A 20,692-nucleotide genomic window follows, 5' to 3' on the forward strand; every position below is an offset into this window, starting at 1 on the left:
TCCACGCTACGATGATTCTGCTACCGATCATTGTTGCCGACAATACAGAGCGAAACAATGGCTATCCCCGTCGCCGACAAAAGGCCGTCGACGATGTGCACTTTCGCTTTTGAGCTAAATAAATCTTCATAGTATATTCCGACATGATCGATTAATTCGGGATATAAATGGAGAGAACCAGCGGTTCATTATTAAACACGTCACGCTAGTCCGTCGTCTAAACTAATTATACAACGACGCGACTTTACATATATCTTTTTGTTTATCTTTACAACGTTGTTGTTTCGTCACGCATTTATTTATTGCGCACAACGTTTTTAGATCAGAGTAAGTGATTATGTCTCCCGGCCATTTTATTTTAAACTCGCCTCGTAATTGTCAAAGGATTCGCGCTAATGGATCGTGTCGTTATCCTCCCAAAAGATTGCTCCGTAGAAAATGAAAGTAGCGAAATACCTGTCTAAGAGAAGCCACTTCGAGAAGTTTCCGTCAAAACAAAGATCCCGGGGGCTGAGAAGTTTTCTTATTAGAGAAAACCCGCTGCGCGAAAATGTTCGTAAGGTAACAATCGCATTTAACCCCGGTAGCTCTCTTCCTCGAGATCTGCTTAATCCTCTAACTGCCACACATTTTCGTCAAACAAGATAAAGGTAGAAGAAAGTTCAGTAGGTAGGTAGAAGAAGCAATCTTTTTAAGTAAAACGTTCAGATCAATGTAGAAATACATATAATGCGTGATGAGAAAAATATATTATTTTTTTCTTTTTGACAAGAGAAAAAGTAACTTTACTATCTCTCTTTCTTGTGCTATCGATCAAACGTATCCCTCTTCTATCTTAAGAAAATAAATCTTCTTGCGAAAGAAATAAAGAAAGAAAACAAAGATAAAATTGTTCGACGATGGCAAAGAGAAAATGTGGATATCTCCAGGAAAACTGACGTCGTCGAATTTCTGGAACAATTAATTCTTTGTCCGTGCGCGGAAGTTAGGTCGCCTGATCCTCGAAATCGGAGAAACTCTCGACCTCGTACGAAACTTCGGAAATCGCCATACGTATATATATATATGCCTTTCGAGTATCCGCGGTGTATTCATCGAAAACGAGAATGCGCACCGCTATCGGGGAAATCTTTTTGCGCGATTTTTTATCATGAGAAACGGATTTATTGCATTTTTAAAAACCGCTTTTAAAAACCGATTAAAACTGAGACGCAATAGCACAGCAAGTAACAACAATTTTGTTCGAGATTGCAATATTGCTTATTGCGACATAGGTAAGAAATTTTAATGCGCATAAAACCACTGAAAGACCGGAAGTTCATTCGAAATGTCCATATCCGTCCGTCGGATCTTGTCGAACTCGCCGAAAAATCGTCGGAGTTTCGCTTATTTTTCAGAAAGAGTTGAGTGGCCTCTCTTTGTTCGAAATGCATCGACGCAAATAAAGCAAAATTGTTGCAGCCGAACGACGCGCAGCGTCTTTTGTGCGTCGCGTTAACAATAAAAAGAGAAAGATAGAAAGAAAAAGAGCGCAGAATACGGTAGTTCGCGACTATAAAGGATTTTTGCGAGTCCTCGCCCTTTCGACTATGACCGAATTATTTGCCTGACGTGGCATCAATTGAAAATATCCGAAATCGTATTTGCCATTCCCATGATCATATCCGTCGGCGCCGTTTTATTTTCTCCTTCTTTTTCATAGATGACCAACCGCGTGGGTTGTTCGACTCGAATGGGATGCTCCTTTGTGAGCTTGTATTCTGCGCGGAGAATGCGCGCCGTTTTTTCCGCCGGGTGAAATGAGCCGAAGTCTAATTTCCGAAGCTTTGCCACGCAGAGAGGCTGGCGGTAGGAAGGAGGATAGAGAGAAGGATGATGCTATCGACGGGTGAAAAGAGGTAAGGCGTCCCGGGGTGGGCGATGAGGAAGCAGCGGGTGTTTGTTGAGGACATCAATCGGTCTCGTGTGTCCTCGTGTGTACACATCGGGAAAGAAAAACCTACGATCTTCGATAATCTTTCATGATCTTCGATTGAGATCGACAGTTTAAATGAAGGCATCGAGGGGATTAAGCGCACGGTAGATCGGCAAAATAAGTGAAAAGGGTTATTGTCTACTGTTCTTTATCTTTCTTTTTTTTTTATTATGTTACGCTTTATCGCGTTTATCTCGTAGAATTTTTCGTTTTGTGTTTTGTGCCTCTCTCTGTCTCTATTCCTTTCTTCCAACGAACGACGTTAACATCGAGACGAAATGTTGGCGGTATCGGCGCGCAAGATCTTTGACATCGATCTTCCGTTGTAAATTTTTCAGACGAAGGATAGAACTCGTAGCGTAACAAAGTCAGTGAAGCGAATTTAAGATTTCACACACGCACACACACATACGGCAGAAACTATAATAATAATTCTGTGCGTATTAGATAAAGTAAAACTAAACTTAGGAAAAGCTACAAAAATGTTGGGTTTTTTCCGGGATACACGGAAAAAAAATTTCACTTATCAGATCGAGAGAATTTTTAGATGATTTTTATTCGATTAGATGCGAAAAGTTGGCGGCGGAACCTTTCACGATGTGTGCTCGTCGGCGAAACTTTTCGCGTAATCTGTATATATGTCGCGACCGACTGAAAAATAGACGACGTGGAATACATTCAACCGAGATTGACATCGAGATTCGCTCACGTATGTATTCTGTTTTTTTTTTTTTTTTTTTTTTTTACGACCCTCACAAGTTGAAATCAGATTTATTTATTTCCGAAAACCGACGTGAAGATATAACTTGCCGCGTACTTTTATGCAGCCCGCAATGTTACCTTCGTAAAAACGATCGTAAAAACTTTTTCCGTATACGCGCAAATTCTGTTTCAAACACCGAGAAATGCAAAACACAGAAGCTATTCTTTTCAGCTCGATCGGAAATATTATCCGATATATCAATTTAAGAAAAACACGGAGAAGATAAGGAGATATTTTCTGGAAGTAGTTGCAATAGTTTCACCATTCTCGGTCGATTTCGCTATGAAATATCATCGGAATCGAAGTAGTTCATCCAAAACGTAAACTTGCGATCAAGTGGCACCGTGACGACAAGTCGCTGATATGAGAAAACGAGGAAAGGAATGGCGGAGAAGCGGAAAATATGAAGAGAGCCGAGAGAAGTCGAAATGCGATTTGTACGGAAGTTGGTGATAGAAGTTCTCTCACCTCTTTCCGGCTCGTTAAGCCGTCAGTTCGCTCACACAATTTTCACGAAGTTTACATTACAGAGTTCGCGGGAGAAAGAAAAATACAGACACTCGCGTGACTAATTCGTTTCGAACGACATTTGCTTAATTTTTGATACATTGAAATAACGACAACATTGAATTAACCACAACATTGAATTAACGACTCGAAAATAAAATATCATATATAACGCTCGTCGTTGACGTCCGTTTCTTTTTCTTGTCTATGCGAGATAATCGCGGGCGGAAAAAAGTCACATCGTCCGGTCTTCTTTGCGGTGAGCTTTTGTATCATCAACTACATTTTCAACTTACGGCTTTCGAGATGACGTGTACCGCATGCGCTCAAATATTTAGTTTGACTGCAGTGCCTGAGCATTTCGCGAGACTCGCCAACGACGATATTGCCTCGCGGCAGCGAGATACCTTGAAAGTTCCAACGCGGATGAACTCGTCTCCGAGTCACCGTAAGCCGAACTGTACGTGCGCTCACGACAAGCGATCATATATTTCGATTATTTCCGGCGAAAGAGATTTTACACTCGTCATTCTGGATAATTCGTACATCGAGGTCTGAATTTTTCGCAAATCGATCAAAGCGAAACATCATTCGCTTAGCACGCGAGAGTAGCGATATTGGTTTTACTTTGTGATAATATCATTAACCGTAATCATCCGTGCCATATCCGATCACAAGTAACGATTATCGCCGTGCTTCACGCAGGTCGCTTTGATTCAATTAGCTCTGCGGTCGATCGATGCTGCACATTTCCTCTCGGAATCGAGAGGAAACGTCTCGTATCAAGTTTGAATAGAAAACTGTCTATATCTAATAGATTCGCACACTTATAACATATTACATTTAACTTTTGTACAGACGTTTCAATTGCAAGAGGAGCGCGTCGGCGAAGGTTATTTCCTCTTTAAGAATCGTATCGCTTCCTCGGCTGTGGTGCACGGATCTTCCGAACGGATGCGTATATTCACGTCACGTTCTTGTCTCTTATTACATACAACTGTGACGTACGAAATGTCAAAGGTAAATTCCTTATTTAAACTTGAAACGTCTTTAATCTCTCGCAGAAGTAATCTCTAATATTCTTAGAAGGAATATCGCGCACCAATCAATAAAAGAAGATTAAAGAATGTTTTTGTTTTTTTATTTAAAAAAGAATCTGTTTTTAAAAAAGTACCGACAAATTTGCCACTAGGTTTCTACGGAACAACTCACTCTCATGACAATCAACGACGACGTGACAATCAATGTGATGTTGAACGCTTTTTTATCGAGTAATTAAGATTCAATCTTTAAAGCACCTGTTATCGCACTCGTTAAATAAACTCGCTACGCTCCGTCACGACTGTTACACCGCTTAAAAATCGTGACGCTTCGATGCTCCCGCGAAATAATCGCTTTGCGAAAGTTCGCGCTCGTGAAAACGGAAATTCTACGTGTTCACGACCACAAAAAAGATTGGACGCCTATCGAAACTCTACGAGAGCGGTCACGCCCCGAATCAAGCCGACCAATGGGAACGACGACTCCCCAGGTGGAGGATCCCTTCTCCCGTGTGTGCGAGAAATTAAAATATCTTTCCTATATTTCTGTAATGACGCGGGAGATATGCCGGTAACGACGCACGTGAGGACAGGACCCGTGGTTCTTGTTATTCCCCTCTCTCTCTCCCGAGCGATGGAAAGGGTGATGATTCCCGTTGCTCTCTACGACCCTTCGTCGTAGGGTTTCGCGGGCATCCCCCTCGGAATCGCGAATCCGGCGGACATATGCTGAGGCGAAAGGGAGAGAAGCGTTATTGTATTATTCACGATTCCGACGAGCTCTCTCCCCGTACACGCGATAACGTTACCGTGATTTTTAATACGCGTGTACGCGAGGAGCATGTGAGGGTGTGTATAAGTGCCCCTTCGTATGTGTGCCCTCCCGTTAATGGGATTAGTTGTGTTGATAGGGGTTTGAAATCGCGGCTATGTTTTCTTAACTCTGATCCTGCGCGCTCAATAATACGGCGCATTATCCGCCAATATCAAGATGTTCGTCTTTAGAGATTATCGCGATTGCCAATATATAAATTGATCTTTTACGACGATCGATGTGTGACACGGGAGAAACGAGACTTAATAACCGGTAAACCACATATCGAAGTGTCGGTATTTTTTTTTTCTAAATCAAAACTTTTTTACTTTCGGAAACAGTTTTGTCTTCGACGTAATTAAGCATAATTAAGCGTGTGAATTGAGATGTGTTTTGTCATTTAATAATTAATCGTATGTGTTGTATGTTGACATCGATATTCTGTAATTCCATAACGATGTTTTACATCACCAGTATGTATTATCGTCGTATCGTGTTCTCTCGAAATAATTTGTTCCAATCATCGGACCGTATTTCCATCGTTGTAATAATAAACGCGTCGATGCGCGCAATCAGTTTTTCAGGTGCAATCCCGTCAGAGTTATTCGCGCAAGACCATTTCGGCTGCGACGAGACCGATCGTCAGAATGGATAAATTCCAAAACGGCGGGTTTTGTGTTAAACATCAATTTTACGCTTTGTGAATGAGCATCGCGTGCGAGTTTATTTGGCGTTTTCAAAAACTATTTCGCTTTATGGATCAGAAGGTTGACAGATTTTTTAACTCTCAAAAATTCAAAATTTCTGTTTTTTATACATATAAGTTCAAGCTTTGTGCTAAAAACTATTGGCTCGTATATTTTTCTATATATTCTCTAGTTCAACGTAAAATTTATATCTTATCTATTTATATCTTATCAAAGATTACATATTTATGTAATTTACGTAATATTACTACATACATACTGTTTTTGTAATTTGTACGTAATTTCTATTATACTCACGTGTTTGTGAATTATCGCATTTGTTACTTACACTGATAGATGGTTATAAAACCAAAAAAAAGAAGAAACTTAAACACAGCATCTCGCGAGAAATAAGCACTGTTGAACAAAATGCAAGTTTATGTATTTAACATGCGAGACAAAGAAGAATGCGTTGTAGTACTAATATATTAATTAACTACTGCGTCGATCAAAATCTACTATCAAAAAATAGATTAGAAAATCTTATTAAAATAAATAGACAAACATAACTATCATTACTTCTGAATATAATCTTTTAGTTGTATACTTTTTTTTTATCGTAGGAGCAGATGCGATGTTGCACACATACGAAATGAAAAAACACAGATATTGAAGTTTATAAGACACTTTTTTTCTTTCGGTAGTAAAACTGAAAAGAGAAACCTTCATATAAAAGTTTTTTATGAAACTTCAATATTTAATGCACAAGTGAACAAATATGTTTCTCGGCATTACTGATGTGTCCCAAATATTTGACTTTTTTGTATGTCTTTCGTAAGCGTACACATACAACAATTATGTATTTTTTTTCTTTTCGTACGATTTGAAAATTTTTTCTTATTTTAAAATGTTATGTTAAATATTTTATTCACTTAATCCCAAAAGCTTTACGTACACTATGTCGCATATACTTTCGGACTTTCACGAGTATATTAGAACTATTTAATTTTTTTAAATGTATTTTATTGAAATTAATTGATTAAGTAATTTTTATTGAAATTTACTTTTTTGATTCACAGAAAATTAAATATACTATAAACAAATGCATATTATATTCTTCACTGTATTTTACTACACGCTGAAATATTTATCAGAGTTTTGTATTTTAAGTTTGTTCCGTGGCGAAAGATATATAATAACGAATTGTTCTCATCGACAGTCGACGGTCTTTGGAACCGCTTAATTTTTCTATCATATCGCCTCAGTTTTTCTATCATATCGCCTCAGTTTTTCTATCATATCGTCTGAAACAGCGAGCCAATAGGAATCGATTCGATGTCTTATACAGCAGAGCTATTTATCCTGTTTGTTCTTTTAACGTAGTAACAACTTGGAAAGGAAACTCGCGGTTATCACATTTGTGATAACGCTTAACCGTTTAACGATTAGCTTTTAAATTTACGTGTACAACGAAGTATATATAAAGAGCGTTATTATTACGTGATATATTTATCGGGCGACGATTCAGTTACGACGCTGTCTTTCCTACGGATTATAGTGTAGGAAATTTAGTTGGATAAAATAAATAAATAAATAAATAATTTAATAAATAATTATAAAGTCTGTTTAATATGCGAAGCCAATAAATAAAAAAAAAAAAAACAAACTTATATAGTCTAGGCTACTAGTCAGAGCACGCAAAAATCTTCGGGCGTCTTGTGTTTTCGGCGGATTCTGATCTTCTTCTGTCGTCTCTCGGCTTTATACCTTTTACTTCAACTCTGTTTTTCATTTCGAATCTGTTGTCGGTTGAGTCGTAATTCAATAATCAACGAATACAGCAGAGGTGAGGACAAATAATATTTGTCACCTCTACTGTCGCACAAATATACAAGTTTATTATGAAACGTTCGCCGCTAACACAGAAACACGACAAAGATACGACAAATAAGATATATAATATTTTCTCCAGAATAATACAAAATATAATTTCGTTCCTACAATAGGTTGAATTATATATGCAGATCAGTGAGATTGAGTAATATGATATATTTTTTGATATTTCGATCAACGTATTCGAAACATCAAGTTATTCTCGTTATTCATTTTGTATTTATCTCGTCATTTTTCCTTTCTCGCGCTGATATTTTTATTTCTCCGCTCTACGCGAAGGAGTTTTATCAAACGTGATACACTCGAGAATGCAAATTTTAGTAAGCAAGAAAGACCGATAGATAAAGCAGGGCGAGAGAGAATCTCTCGGTTTCTAAGGCTGAGATTTGATTTGAGCCTGAAGTAGAGCTGCGCTTGAATATCGACCCGCAGCGAGAAACCAACTTGCGTTTTCGCCCCTCGGAGGAGAGCGATCTCGATGTAAACCTTCTTCCTCCACCTCGTCGTTTCGCCGAGAAGTAATCTCAGTACTCTCATCCACTACAAAATTGATCCACGTAACAGACGGCAATGGATGACGCTATTCAGAAGCAATTTGATTTTTCCGCCGATTCTCCCGTTTTTTATGAATCGTTATCGCGAATTCAAAAGTGAAATTTGGGATTAACTGCCGCTTTTAATCGCAATATTATCTGCAATCGCGTTCACATCTCGCCGCGGTCCTGTCGTTTTTTTCGAGACACAAAGTGTTTATTCAATAACTCATTTCGCGCTCGGACAAACGCATTCGTTCGATTTGAGACACGAATTTATATTCGATCTGTCGTGGGGAAAAAATTTAAAGCGTAGGATTTCGAAAACAAACTGGAGATAGAAGCACGAAAGATAAAATACGCGTCAGTTGTTCCTTTTTTTATTTCTTTGTCAAAACATTTTATGCACGTGTGAAATAATTTTTACTCGTACTTGCCGGTATGTGCGTCTGATCTCAATTTTTGTTTTTTTCTCGAGATCCATTGTCGCGTAGTTTGCCTAATTTCGCGCGGCTGAAGACTACTAATGATGCTTCCCACAAATCGGCGTAAGGTACCAAGGTCCTTAGACGACTCCTCCCCCATCAGCTTATCTTGATTGCCCGCGCGGATTCTTCAGCACGTTTCAGGGAAGCCCACTTGATAAACGTCGACGGAGAAAAAAAGCTGGAACAAGCCTTCCCGTTTCACCCTCTGCTACGTAAAGAAAAATCGCAGAAATAGATGAAAGGGTCTTTTTTCTTTCGCCGGCGCTCTCGTCGACGAACTAAATTGTATGAATTCACGCTCGAACAGAGATTGTATCAGCATTGACACGCACATGTGATTCTAATACAATATTTTAATATTAATAAGCAACAATCTTGTAACAATTGGATATTAAAATAATAATTGGATGTTATTGCGCGAATATTTTCACACAAAATATAGTTTTACAAATATTTCTTTTTAAACATATATAGCAAAAAATATTTATGCGTTAGAAACTAATTAAAACTAATTAATTTTAAAATTAAATAAAGAACGATCTCAATCATATAATTCGCGTTCTTGTCTTTTCTTTTAAACACAACGTACACACGATTCTTACAACGCTGAAAACCAATTAAGAATTTACAAGCTGAGTGCGGAACGATTTTTAATTTCCGGAATTAGCAGCGCTGGCTCGTTTCCGTCGATTTAAATCGCACTTTGAGTTCGTTTCGGCTTCGAAATAATACAGCGACGGCGGGAAGGGTCGGGGCGCCAATAATAATAGAAAGATAGATAAAGAGGCCGTATAAAATTTCCGGCGATATTAGCCACCCGTCGAATTAGCGCTGCGAGAAAATACCCTACTCACTGTCGTTCCCCCGAGAGAGCAGTTGGGGTGAAAAGGGGGGCACCCTCGTAGGGAAAGAAGGGCGGGGCCCCGTACAAAGGGGCCCCGGGATCCAAAACCAACCCCTGGGTGGAGTTTGCACCCCGTATATAACGATTCTCGAGGTCCTCGAGATGCAGAACTCGATGCACCGTCGAGCAATCAGGATCCACGTGTCGATGTTCGAATCGATCTTGTTTTTTTAAAATAACAAAAAACCATTAAAAATCCAGTGTAAATTAAATGTATATCGCTCATTCCGAAAGAGAAACAGAACGAGAGAAAGAGAGCGCAAGAAGGCAATCAATCGCCGATTTAAGGATATATTGCGTAGATTTTTTTCTTGAGATAAAGATTTCGTTATACTCGAAGTGAAGATTAAAAGTACAGTTTAAGTGCGACGAGGGAAAGTTCAATGATCGCTGGATTACCGTGTGTCGCGTGTGAACTCTGCGGGTTCGAGTTGGACGCAACTTGGAGAAGTTGTGTTGATTTTCCGAAGAGCTTTCATCAAGAAGGAAAAAATGTCTCGAAGCTTCCTGGTGGATTCTTTAATCGGCAACAACTCGCCGCCCTCGTACCCGCTGCCGTACTACGGTAGCCAGCTGCCTAATTACATGTTCAATTTTTTCAATCTCGGATTGAGTTATCAACCGATCAGACCGGTGCCCAGACCGCCAGCTATGCCGGTGCCGATTAGCCCGCCCGCTCTAGGAGTGTTGTCGATACCCGGACAAAGTCCTCCGTCGCCTCTAAATACTTCGACCAGTAGACTATCAGGTATAAATTGTGTGGCTAATAAATTCATAATCAATCCGAACATTCATTCAAGAAAAACGTGTAATAGACACTAATATAAAAAAAAAAAAAAACAAACAAACAAACATCGTCTCAATTAATTAATTTATAGAAGTCATTTGTTCCGTACAAAACATTTTCGTTTTCAAATAATTATTTAACTTGATGTATAAGTCAAATGTCATGTTTTCTTTTTGACGTATTTACTATTTATTGTATTTGATAACAGAATTTTAATATGTATCCAGACACATAAAGTTTTAGGATTTTTAAGATATTTTCGCATAAAAGAGACACATACTCTCTTTCGTAGTATTTTCTTGACTCCGAGAATCGTATCACGTAGAAGCGTAGTTCCATCGGGTTTCCCTCTCCATCACAACAACGATCTCCCGGCAACGCCATTAACCCCTGACCTTTTTCTATTCAGACGTTTCAGCACCCAGCGAGTCCCCGTCCCGCAATAGCACTCCGACTCCTCCACCGAAGTCTCCGGGTTCCATCAGTAACAGCTCGAAGCGCATCCGGACCGCGTTCACCAGCACTCAGCTCTTGGAATTGGAACGCGAGTTCGCCTCGAACATGTATCTGTCGCGGTTGCGTCGGATCGAGATTGCAACGAATCTGCGACTGTCGGAGAAGCAGGTGAAGATCTGGTTTCAGAATCGTCGCGTAAAATACAAGAAGGAGGATCTGCCGTCCGGTCAGAGTCAGAAGTGTTGCTGCCTAAGAACCTGCGGCAAACGGAAGGACAGCTGCGGCGAGGATTCGCCCGGCCGAAAATGCGAACAGGAGCAAGAGGACGTGAAGAGATCTCCGAAGAATGAGAGCAACGACGAGCGAGTCGAAGCCGAGCACTTCGAGCGATCGATCGCTAATAAAGACGCTCTTCGCTTCGAAGAGAAGTCTTCGGACTTTACGAGAAGAAACTCCGCGCAAGACAGAGCAATTGGATACGAAGCGCGAGATTTCTCTCGAGGTTGCAAGCGGAGTTTGTCGGACGCGAGCGAGGAAGATGTCAAGAGAAGGAAGATGGAAGTAGCAACAGATTATCAGACTACGAATTCGGAGGCGATTACAACTCCGATCTTCAGAAGCATAGGATGCACGAAATACACCGTTGAGAGAATCGTTAACTCGTAAATCCGCAAGTCTGCGCATAAACTTCGCGAGACTTGTACTTGCAACGCGAGGCTCAAACTCTCAGTGACTTTGCAAATACGTAATAGTAAATTTGGGGAACACACACACACACACACACACAAATAATTAACGTTAATTGAGACAATGCGTGAACGCAAATTTTCGACGACTTATTCGTCACAGTTAAGTTAACCTTGCGTTGTACGAAAACTGTATCAAAAAAACTATTGTAAATATTGTAAATATATACACATATGTATTTTATATTAACAATTGTGCATATCGTAGATATATTTTTTAAGATTTATGTAAAAAAATGTATATTTTAATATAAATGTTTTGATTAAAATAAAATTCGTGATTGCTGTACTTTATTTTCTCGTAACTTTTTCTCACTGACATTTTACACTTTCACCTGAGTAATCAATTTAAAATGTAAAACATTTTATACGATATCTATAAAAGCTACAATATTTTAAAAATATGAGAAATATTTTTTCCTAAAATTTATTTAATTTTTTAATTAATATTAATGCAGATTTTTTTTAATATCTTACTGTGATATGCACAGTGTTTTTAGTAACAATAATTTTATAAAAGAGCAAAATTAATTACCAAGATGCGTGCGCGTCATATTTTTTTTATGTTTATATGTTATAAATGTAATATCAAATATAACACAATCATAATTTAATTTTATATAATGCTCTTTATGTATATAAATCGAATTTTTTTCAAAATCTCAATATTGTAATACGCAAAAAATGAGAGAAAAACGGATGTTGGCATAATGAAGTAAAGAACGCTCGAAATAACTATCGTCAAAAAAAAGGTATAGCTTCCTACGTAGATACACAAAATCTAATAAAGCACATCAAACGTTCCATTGTAAAGCGGAATCACCGACACACGTCGCCACTTTCGTTTCGACGTAACGCGCGCCTGTATGTACGATTTTCCAGTCAAACGATCGTTCAGAAAGAGTACAACTCAACAAGAGTACAACGCGGTCACTCGAAGAGCCCCCGGTTTTCGGCCCCCATTGTCGGATGAGAAAGTGAGGCACCGCGCCGGTCACATGTTGCCTTAAATCCCAGAAATTTGTCAAGAGGGCCTCCCACTTTAGGTTAAATTTAAGGTAAAACGTAGTTAATGGTGTTAAGAAGCCGTGCGACAATGCGCCGGGGACCTCTCGCGCTCTCGAGGCACCGGAGATCGACAATGGGACACTTGTGTTGCCATTCGCGGGGCCCGATGGAACGTGAAAACCAGCCGGCTGGTCTTTTTTTCCGGACTCGAGCGTGACAACGCCGCGCCCCATTCACCGGTAGCCAGCAAGTCTCTTTCCCCGATAGAAGTCGCGTATATATATACTTTCGATTCATTCATTCATTCGTTCATTCATTCGCCCGGGTGGATCAGTGACGGCGAAGGTGGAAGGAAGAAGAAGAAGAAGAAGAAGAACAAGAAGAAGAAGAAGAAGCGCGGGTCTGAATGACAGGGAGAAGTCGTCCCGTCGGACGAAAAGTCGAAAATCAAAAAATCGCGCTTCCACCGATCCGCCTTTTCTCTGCCTTTCGTTCTCCGCACAACGGCAGCCGGTGCTTTTGAGACGATCTCGTCCGAAATAAATCCAAAAGAGATTCTCGTCCGCAGGAATGCGGATTCGCCGACAATTTCTCGCCTCTTGAGAGCGCTAGCGTTCGGTTACGGCAGTTTAAAGTCGTTAAACGATTGAATGCAAGCGATGTATAAAGTGCCCTCTTAAATCTCGACGGCTTTTCTCATTTCTCGTATTCGAGCTAACAATCGCTTCTGAGTTACGACGCCTTTTAATCAAATACGTATAGAATCGGCATATATAGGCCGAAAATAGAGTCAAAGATAATGTTCGCCGTTTAATAGACGTGAACTCCATCATGGCCGCGTTTCATCCTTTCCAATTGAATTTGATGTTTCGTTAGCTCGCATATCGGGAACGATTTTCTGCCGCGACGTCCCAATCGCAATTCAATTTTCCGGATCCTCGCGTGCTCACGTCTCGTCACGCGGCGGAATTCAATTGGATCACTTGCTGCCGCAGCAGCAGGAGCAGCAGCAGCGCAGCACCGAATGATATGTAGATGCCGTCGCTCCTTTGTACGACGATCGACATTCGCGCGTGCCGGTTGATTTCAAGCTTGTCAAGTCGTCACGTTACTCGCTACCGACTGCGTTAATGAGAACCGCCCGCTTGTGAATAATCAAGCGTGTCTTCGTTCGTCGTTTCCGGAGAGAAACTTGACGCGAAGCCGAATCACAAGCAAATTTGTATGTTTCGGAGAAAGTCATTATACCGTGTTGAACTTTCGGTCCACTTGACTGACAAGACAGGGAAATTCCCGCACTGCGCCGCGTCGTTTAGCGATATGTCGTCGCGCGATGCTATTGCATTACGCAATATTACATATATCGCGTCACGCGCAATGCGTTTGATCGTTGCTTTGTCCGTAACCGCGAGATCTCAGTGACGACCGGAGATTCGATGGCGAACGTACGTCGCCAAATTTTCACTTGAACACTCTATCATCACGATATTTATACGAAAAAGTTTCTGGCCAATTTGAATTTTGTCCGGGTGACCAAACCTGATAAATTTACAAAAAGATATTTTAGCCCGAGCGACAGCTTCTCTCGCAACCGTTTCTATTCAACGGAGTCTGACGGATCGCGTATTGGCTCGCAAGTTTTGCTCGAGTGGTTCTAATGAGTACGAACCGACTACGCGACGCTCTTCAGAGGACCTCGTGGGACACGATTGCCAACGGTTCGTGCGACTTGAAAATCGAGGGAAAGAAACGATGATAAAGAACGCGGCGGGGACAAAGACAGCAGGGAAAAAGGGGCGGAGAGGGAGAAAAAGAGAGAGAGAGAGAGAGGGTGACAGAGTTGCTGTCGGCGGCGGCTGATTTCTGGTTCCGGTGCGCTAATTCATTTCATCTTATGCGCACTGGAGAGGCGCTCCATCAAAGCTGGAAAAAGCCACCGCGACAGCACTCCAGCGCAGAAAGGCGGCGGAGGGTAAGAGAGATGACAGGGTAGTGCGGGCACTCGAAAGTTGAAACCGTTTTCGCCTCTTTACACCCAACCAAAGGACAATGGCGACAGCGACGTGGACTATTGTGGATCGTTTTCATGGCGTCGCTCAGGACATCTCGCGCTCCAACCAATCAATTATTAACACGTGCAACTATGTTATACATATATATATGTATATGTACATGTGTGTGTGTGTGTGTGTGTAAGAGAGTAAAATCAGGTTTTTTGAAAATATATTGTTGAAAAAAGCGAAACTTAACCTATTGAAAAAAAAAAAATGTCCAGTTAGTAAGTAAAATATCTAAAAAAGTACTCGAGACAAGAAAGAAGTAGCGATAAGGGAAGATAAATTTTTTGAAGCAACAGCAGGAACCTAACCAACGGTGAAAAAAATATTAGCAAAAGTTTTGAAAATATTTCTTTCCTTAAAACAAACCACCTGACTTTGTAATAGCCGACTGTTACACGACGTTTGAGTGTGTAGGAAATTTAACGGGGCGATAAATTTGTTCGACACGATAAATTTGTCCCGGCACACGTTTCCGCGGTCTATCGACACACTGCTGACTCCACACAAAGCGCGAAACTTTCGAGGAGCGTAAACCTTGCGAAACGACGACGAGCTGCTCATTGTGACGCGGGTGCATTGTGCCGAGCACGGTATCGCAGGAATGCATCGTCGTCGACGGTGTATACCGATGTGTGCATCGCCAATGACGCGAGAATAATTTCGTAATATACGCTCGCAAACTACGAAGCGTGTGATTCTTGGTTTCTTTTTTTTTTTTTTTTTTTTATTGTCGCAAGGTCTTATTCCGGCGAAAAAGCGGTCGACGACGCAGATCGATTTGCCGTGGCGGTCAGAGGTCGTTTAATGATTGAAAAATGCCCGAATGGCGCGTCACGGGAAATAAATTTTTTACACGCTGGAAACGATCCAAGCACGTTACGGAGCGCGGAGAGAAATAAAATTAAAAAAAATAGAAAAACATATACACTGAGATATAGGTAGATAGATATGCCATGTGCGCGCGTCGTGTGATCGATAGGGGTCGGATATAAATTTCGCGCGAATGAGAAAATGTAATGAAAATACTGCACGTTTGGGAAAAACAAAATACAGCCATAATGTTGTACTTCAATTGCAATTATTTTCGAGACGCAAAATATATTGCCTCCCCAATAATAAAACAGAAAAAACGCATTGGGTTTTAAAAGTCATTATATTGAATAATCCACACACAATTGTCTCTTCATTCTTTCTGAGGGTTTGAAAAAGTAGGAAAGACGATCTTCTCGTCCCGAAAATTGGTAACAGTCACTCTGTTCCGGGCACGGAGTCGCGGCAATTTAAGAGAAAAACAATAAAGATAGGGTTTCACCGAGTCATTACATCATCATTACGCTTGGCAGGTGGCGTATCACCCACACATACGTCGGGGTGCACGTATCTTCTCTTCCTGTGTGATCTTCGCATTAAACCGTGAAATACACACGTTAAACGCACCTGTGCTCCAAGCGTGTCCGTCTAATGCGAGCCGGCAACTTTCAGGAAATTGCCTTTGGGACTAGTTTAACTTAACCGAAAACCTGCCCGAGCGTGTCGCAATGGTCGATCGATCGTTATAAACCTGTTTCTACGCGGATGAACGGAAAAATTTCTCCTCGGAAGCATATCGGGTTAAATTCATATTTGACTATTTTTGTAGCAAGCGATTTACGTCGCTGTGTTCGAAAAGTGAACATATGTCGCATGTTATTAAATATATCCCTTTCGTTAAAAAATCACTTTGAGAAATTGCATCAATTATTGTAAAAATTATCGTAAAACAAAGATAGTCGTGTAAAATCTCTCTTTCTCTCTCTCTCTCTCACACACACACTCTCTCTCTCTAATAAGAATAACAAATTTTTACAAATAAAATTAATTTTACATATTCTGTCTCTGTGATTAATTACATGACATTAAGCTTTCTTCAAACTATCTACGGATTGAAGTAGGAAACATTTTATTTTCTTTATTATGCTACAAAGAAGAGAATGATAAGACTGCAGCCGTATTGTGTATTCTGTATAACACGCATTTCTCGTTGTCCGCGCGCATGCAAAGCAGATAGTATCTAAACAAAGATTTACTTCATGCTGTTCTCCCAAGTGCTTACTTGACTTCCGCGTCACGTACAGCTGCTTTGTCAGCTAAATTGAGATATATAAGAAACAAACACTAATAATCGGACAAGTCGTCAATTTCTATAAATGTTTTCAGTTGTAATTTGTAGAAAAAAAATCAACGTAAAAATACTAATAATGTTTTTAGTAGCAAATCGTGCTAATATTGCTGTAAATCAACATAATTAAAAAAAAAAAAAAAAAAAAAAAAAAAAAAAAAATTGGGCTCAGCCGGGATTTGAACCCGGGACCTCTCGCACCCAAAGCGAGAATCATACCCCTAGACCACTGAGCCGCTCGCACTGGGTGAGATTTACTTAGTGAACTGCTCAAGTGCGCGACAATTTAATTTTTTTAGCACAAGAATTTTATTTTTGTGTATTTTATTATGAAATGATAATCAGATTTACGTATATTTTTACACCTGACACAGTACGGCATAGTTAGAAACTCATAAAGTAATTGTAAATATACTTTTCATTAGTGTAAATTTAATTGTGCAAACTCGCATAACACTGTCGAGAGATTTCAGCTTTATCATCATTTATTATTATAGACGTGCAATTGCTGTAAATAGTAAAAAACAAAAAATGGCCAAATATATTTGCTTATCACGTCATGAGATAATAAATTGCCGGTTTCAACTAAAAAGAAATAGTATCTCTTTTTTAGCAGAGCAAATTACAAACAATCCGGCTGCAAACTCGACCGCCATTTGGCCGCGACATTTATCACAATTAGCGCCGTAAAATAGCCACTTAATTTCGAAGCGCAACTCTTTCTCTCTCTTCCTCTCTCCGTGAAAAAAGCAACACCTTCGTTTACTGGCGACAAAAAAAAAACCAGCCGTTGTACCTTTGTTTCGCCGCGGTTAACTCGCTCGTAACGTGTCGTCACTCTTTGGAGCAAAAACACGGTGGAAACGCGACCCTTAGACACGTCGAAGGGTCGGAAAAAGATTTGTGGTCGTGTTGGGTGAAAGCATAGGAAGAGCTATATCAAAGGGACGGAATCCCAATCTCCCTATTGACGTGCGGTCGGACAGTCGATTTTGAATGGACTTGCCAAGCGGAGTTCGAGACAGTGCGACTGTTCATTCGAATGATGCCGGCGTTATCGGGCTTCAGACAGTTTTTAAAAGCTGTTGACTGACAACTTTGGAAATACGTGTAACGAGCGTTATAATAACTTGGTAATGTATCGATTCGCGATACGTTTGCAACTACTTATGTAGATCGAATTTCAGACACTTTGTTACATAAAGTGACGAGAGAACGCGAAAAGAGAGAGAGAAATGCAACCCACGATCATCTGCAGCGTCATTGACATTTAGCAGAAATATTTTTTGCAGTCGTCAACACTCACGGTATAAAATAAATCATTACAACAGCTGTTCAGTAATTTGTGACATTCAACACTTCCCACGATACGATGCGTACTTGTTACAATCACGCAACACGTCGATACACGATTAATAATCGGATGAACGATGAAGTAATAAAATACGATCACTCCCGTTTTTAGTTCTCATTCATTCTTCTTCTGCACTAATAATAATAATTTTGATAATTGCGACGCACGCAAACAGAAAATAAAACTGCTGTCTTAATTCGCGAATTAAAATGTAATTTCGGTACTTACTTGTATAACGATGTATTTAATGTTTTTTAAATTATTATTTTATAAAAATTTGATGCAAACAATTTGGCCGATGAGAAACAAATTGTGGTCTTTTAATACACGTGTTAAAAACAAATGATTCTTCGCATTCTTAATTTCCTTTTCATCGGAACCGACAGGTACTTTTAAATGCTGTCAATCACGTTTTCTGTCTTTTTAAACGTCACTTTAATGCGTGGATACCGATCTACCACACTTCTTTTGGTGTGTGTCACGATTTCTTTTTCGGAAAGGAGTTTTCGAGAAAACGCCGTGCCGTTCACGCCGAATCATCGCGTTAATCCCTATTTAACTCGGTGTTTATCGGTCGAATCGCGAGATTAACTTAAACGCGGCACAATAGTGCACGAGGAAACACCACTTAACGTCCGAAGTTCTCTTTCTCGGCTTGGGTTATCCGTTTTTGTTTTCTCTATCTTGATGGTAAGAGTGATGCCCGCGCGCGCGGGCAAGAGTTGTCAGTGCTTTTGTAGACGCGCGAGAGAGGGGTTTTTGTAATGGAAATTGAGTGAGGAATTTCGGGGTTGATTTATGACTCGTAAAGGGCGAGACATGTTCCGCGTCGATCGGCTATCGACATTCGATTAACTTCGCGGAAACAACATCGGAGGTAAATTAAAACGTCGCGACGTCTCTTCGAGTTCTCGACGATATGTCGAGGCACATTTACATACGTATGTATTTTTCTAAATATTTTTTTGCGCTTGCGAGAATATTAAAAAAGTATTTTTATCAACTTTCTTTATTCGAACGTAGAGAGAAAAACGTCTTTTTATTATATTTTGTGTGACAAACCACAATATTATATTTCCGGATATTAAATCTCTCTTGATTTAACTGCGTTACGAAGAAAACTAAGTATTCTTGTGTCGTGAGAGAGAGAACACAGAAAACCGAGACGTTTTTATATTGTATTTTACTGTCATATTTCCATTTTGACATTATATTCCAGTGAGATCTCTCTTCTAATTTGGTATAAAGTATTTTTAATGGCAACTTAGAGTAAGGTGACCGGATCGGTTTTTTGTGCGGTGCGCGATTGCTAGTTCGATCATTTTTGTATTTTAAGCAATCGCATTTACACATTTTTGCATTTGACGAATTTCACGAACGATCAACGCTCTAACAGATGACCGTTTGTCCAGAAAATTTCCGACGCGGTTTTTCGAAACCGATGCTCGCGATAATCAAAGCTGATGAGACGTAAATGGACGCACAAATCCGCGGTGGCGAATACGCGATTTCCATTTCCCCCGGATTTGCGCTGGAAACTAGAAAGATTCGCGCGCGCGAATGCGATTAGCGCCGATAATTACCGTCATTTCGGCTGTAATTAACCGGTGCGGAAGCGCAAGCGGCGTCTATCGACCAGGCAGGAAACACGTCACGTGGATGCGTGGAGAACGTAACTTATGCTTTCGAAACGTTTAATGAGAAATTTGCATGACATTGCCGGGACCCTTTCCACGCGCGCGCGCGGATTAATGCGCGCGACTTTTGTCATAATAGCGCGGCAATGAACACGCAACGGCCCATCTTGATTCTCTAACCCGGTCGTAAAAAATCGCGGCCACTTATGTTTATGCTAATTTTATTTCCCGGCGCGACCAATCGCGCCATTAAATCAAAAAAACGGAGGCGAGCACGAGGAACAATTACGAACGAGAATCAAAAGATTGTTGAACAAACTCGTTGATGTATCTTTGTTCATTACAATTACCAATTAGATTTTGAAAATGCGCGCAAATTAATGACATTTTTCTCTGTGAAGCAGTTTCTCGAGTACGCTCTTATAAATGATTTTTAGAAAAACGTACATTTCGTCGCGCTATCTCGTTGAACGAGAACAGAAATTGATGAGCGGTTTTATACGTACCGACACACGTAACAAAGCGTCATATTATAACCTTTATTCGAACATGAATGCAGCTTTAATTAATACGCGAGACGCACCGAAATTAATTCCGCAAGCTCGCAAAATTCATATTTGTCGCGCAAATTGACGATTACTCTTTCAGTCGCGCATATATTAAACGCCAAAATGACGTTGGAATGAATTTTTTTTTACCGTCGACTCTTAAGTCGACAGATCGTTAGTTAATTAAACGTGAGTTTTATTTGATGCGCAGTCGCGCACTCGGCGAACGAATATATACGCGCGGAGAGCGCTATTCAAATATATACAACCGCGAACATCAGATTAACGTTATTCAAATACACAAACAAATATCAGATTAATCGTTTCTTTTTGAC

At 40.2% G+C, this 20,692-nt stretch overlaps 1 protein-coding gene and 1 non-coding gene across 2 annotated transcripts; one reads left to right on the forward strand and one right to left on the reverse strand.

The window, feature by feature from the left end:
• Positions 1 to 10,095: 10,095 nt before the first annotated feature.
• On the forward strand, positions 10,096 to 11,512 carry LOC109862094 (GS homeobox 1-like). The gene is made up of 2 exons (XM_020442008.1): positions 10,096 to 10,351; positions 10,800 to 11,512. Exons 1-2 carry the CDS (start codon positions 10,096 to 10,098, stop codon positions 11,510 to 11,512), a joined length of 969 nt encoding a protein of 322 aa, XP_020297597.1.
• Positions 11,513 to 16,982: 5,470 nt separating this feature from the next.
• Trnap-ugg lies at positions 16,983 to 17,054 on the reverse strand. The gene has a single exon. It is a non-coding gene; the product is annotated as a tRNA-Pro (tRNA).
• Positions 17,055 to 20,692: the final 3,638 nt, after the last annotated feature.

The sequence above is a fragment of the Pseudomyrmex gracilis genome, unplaced genomic scaffold (genome assembly GCF_002006095.1).
Source record: "Pseudomyrmex gracilis isolate BER0280 unplaced genomic scaffold, ASM200609v1 scaffold_1358, whole genome shotgun sequence".
NCBI classification, from domain to species: Eukaryota; Metazoa; Arthropoda; class Insecta; order Hymenoptera; family Formicidae; genus Pseudomyrmex; species Pseudomyrmex gracilis.

Excerpts from the sequence above, each read along its gene's own strand:
- LOC109862094 (XM_020442008.1), top strand. The coding sequence starts at position 10,096 with ATGTCTCGAAGCTTCCTGGTGGATTCTTTAATCGGCAACAACTCGCCG. Across the intron at positions 10,352-10,799 it reads TTCGACCAGTAGACTATCAG|ACGTTTCAGCACCCAGCGAG; the intron begins GTATAAATTGTG and ends TTTTCTATTCAG.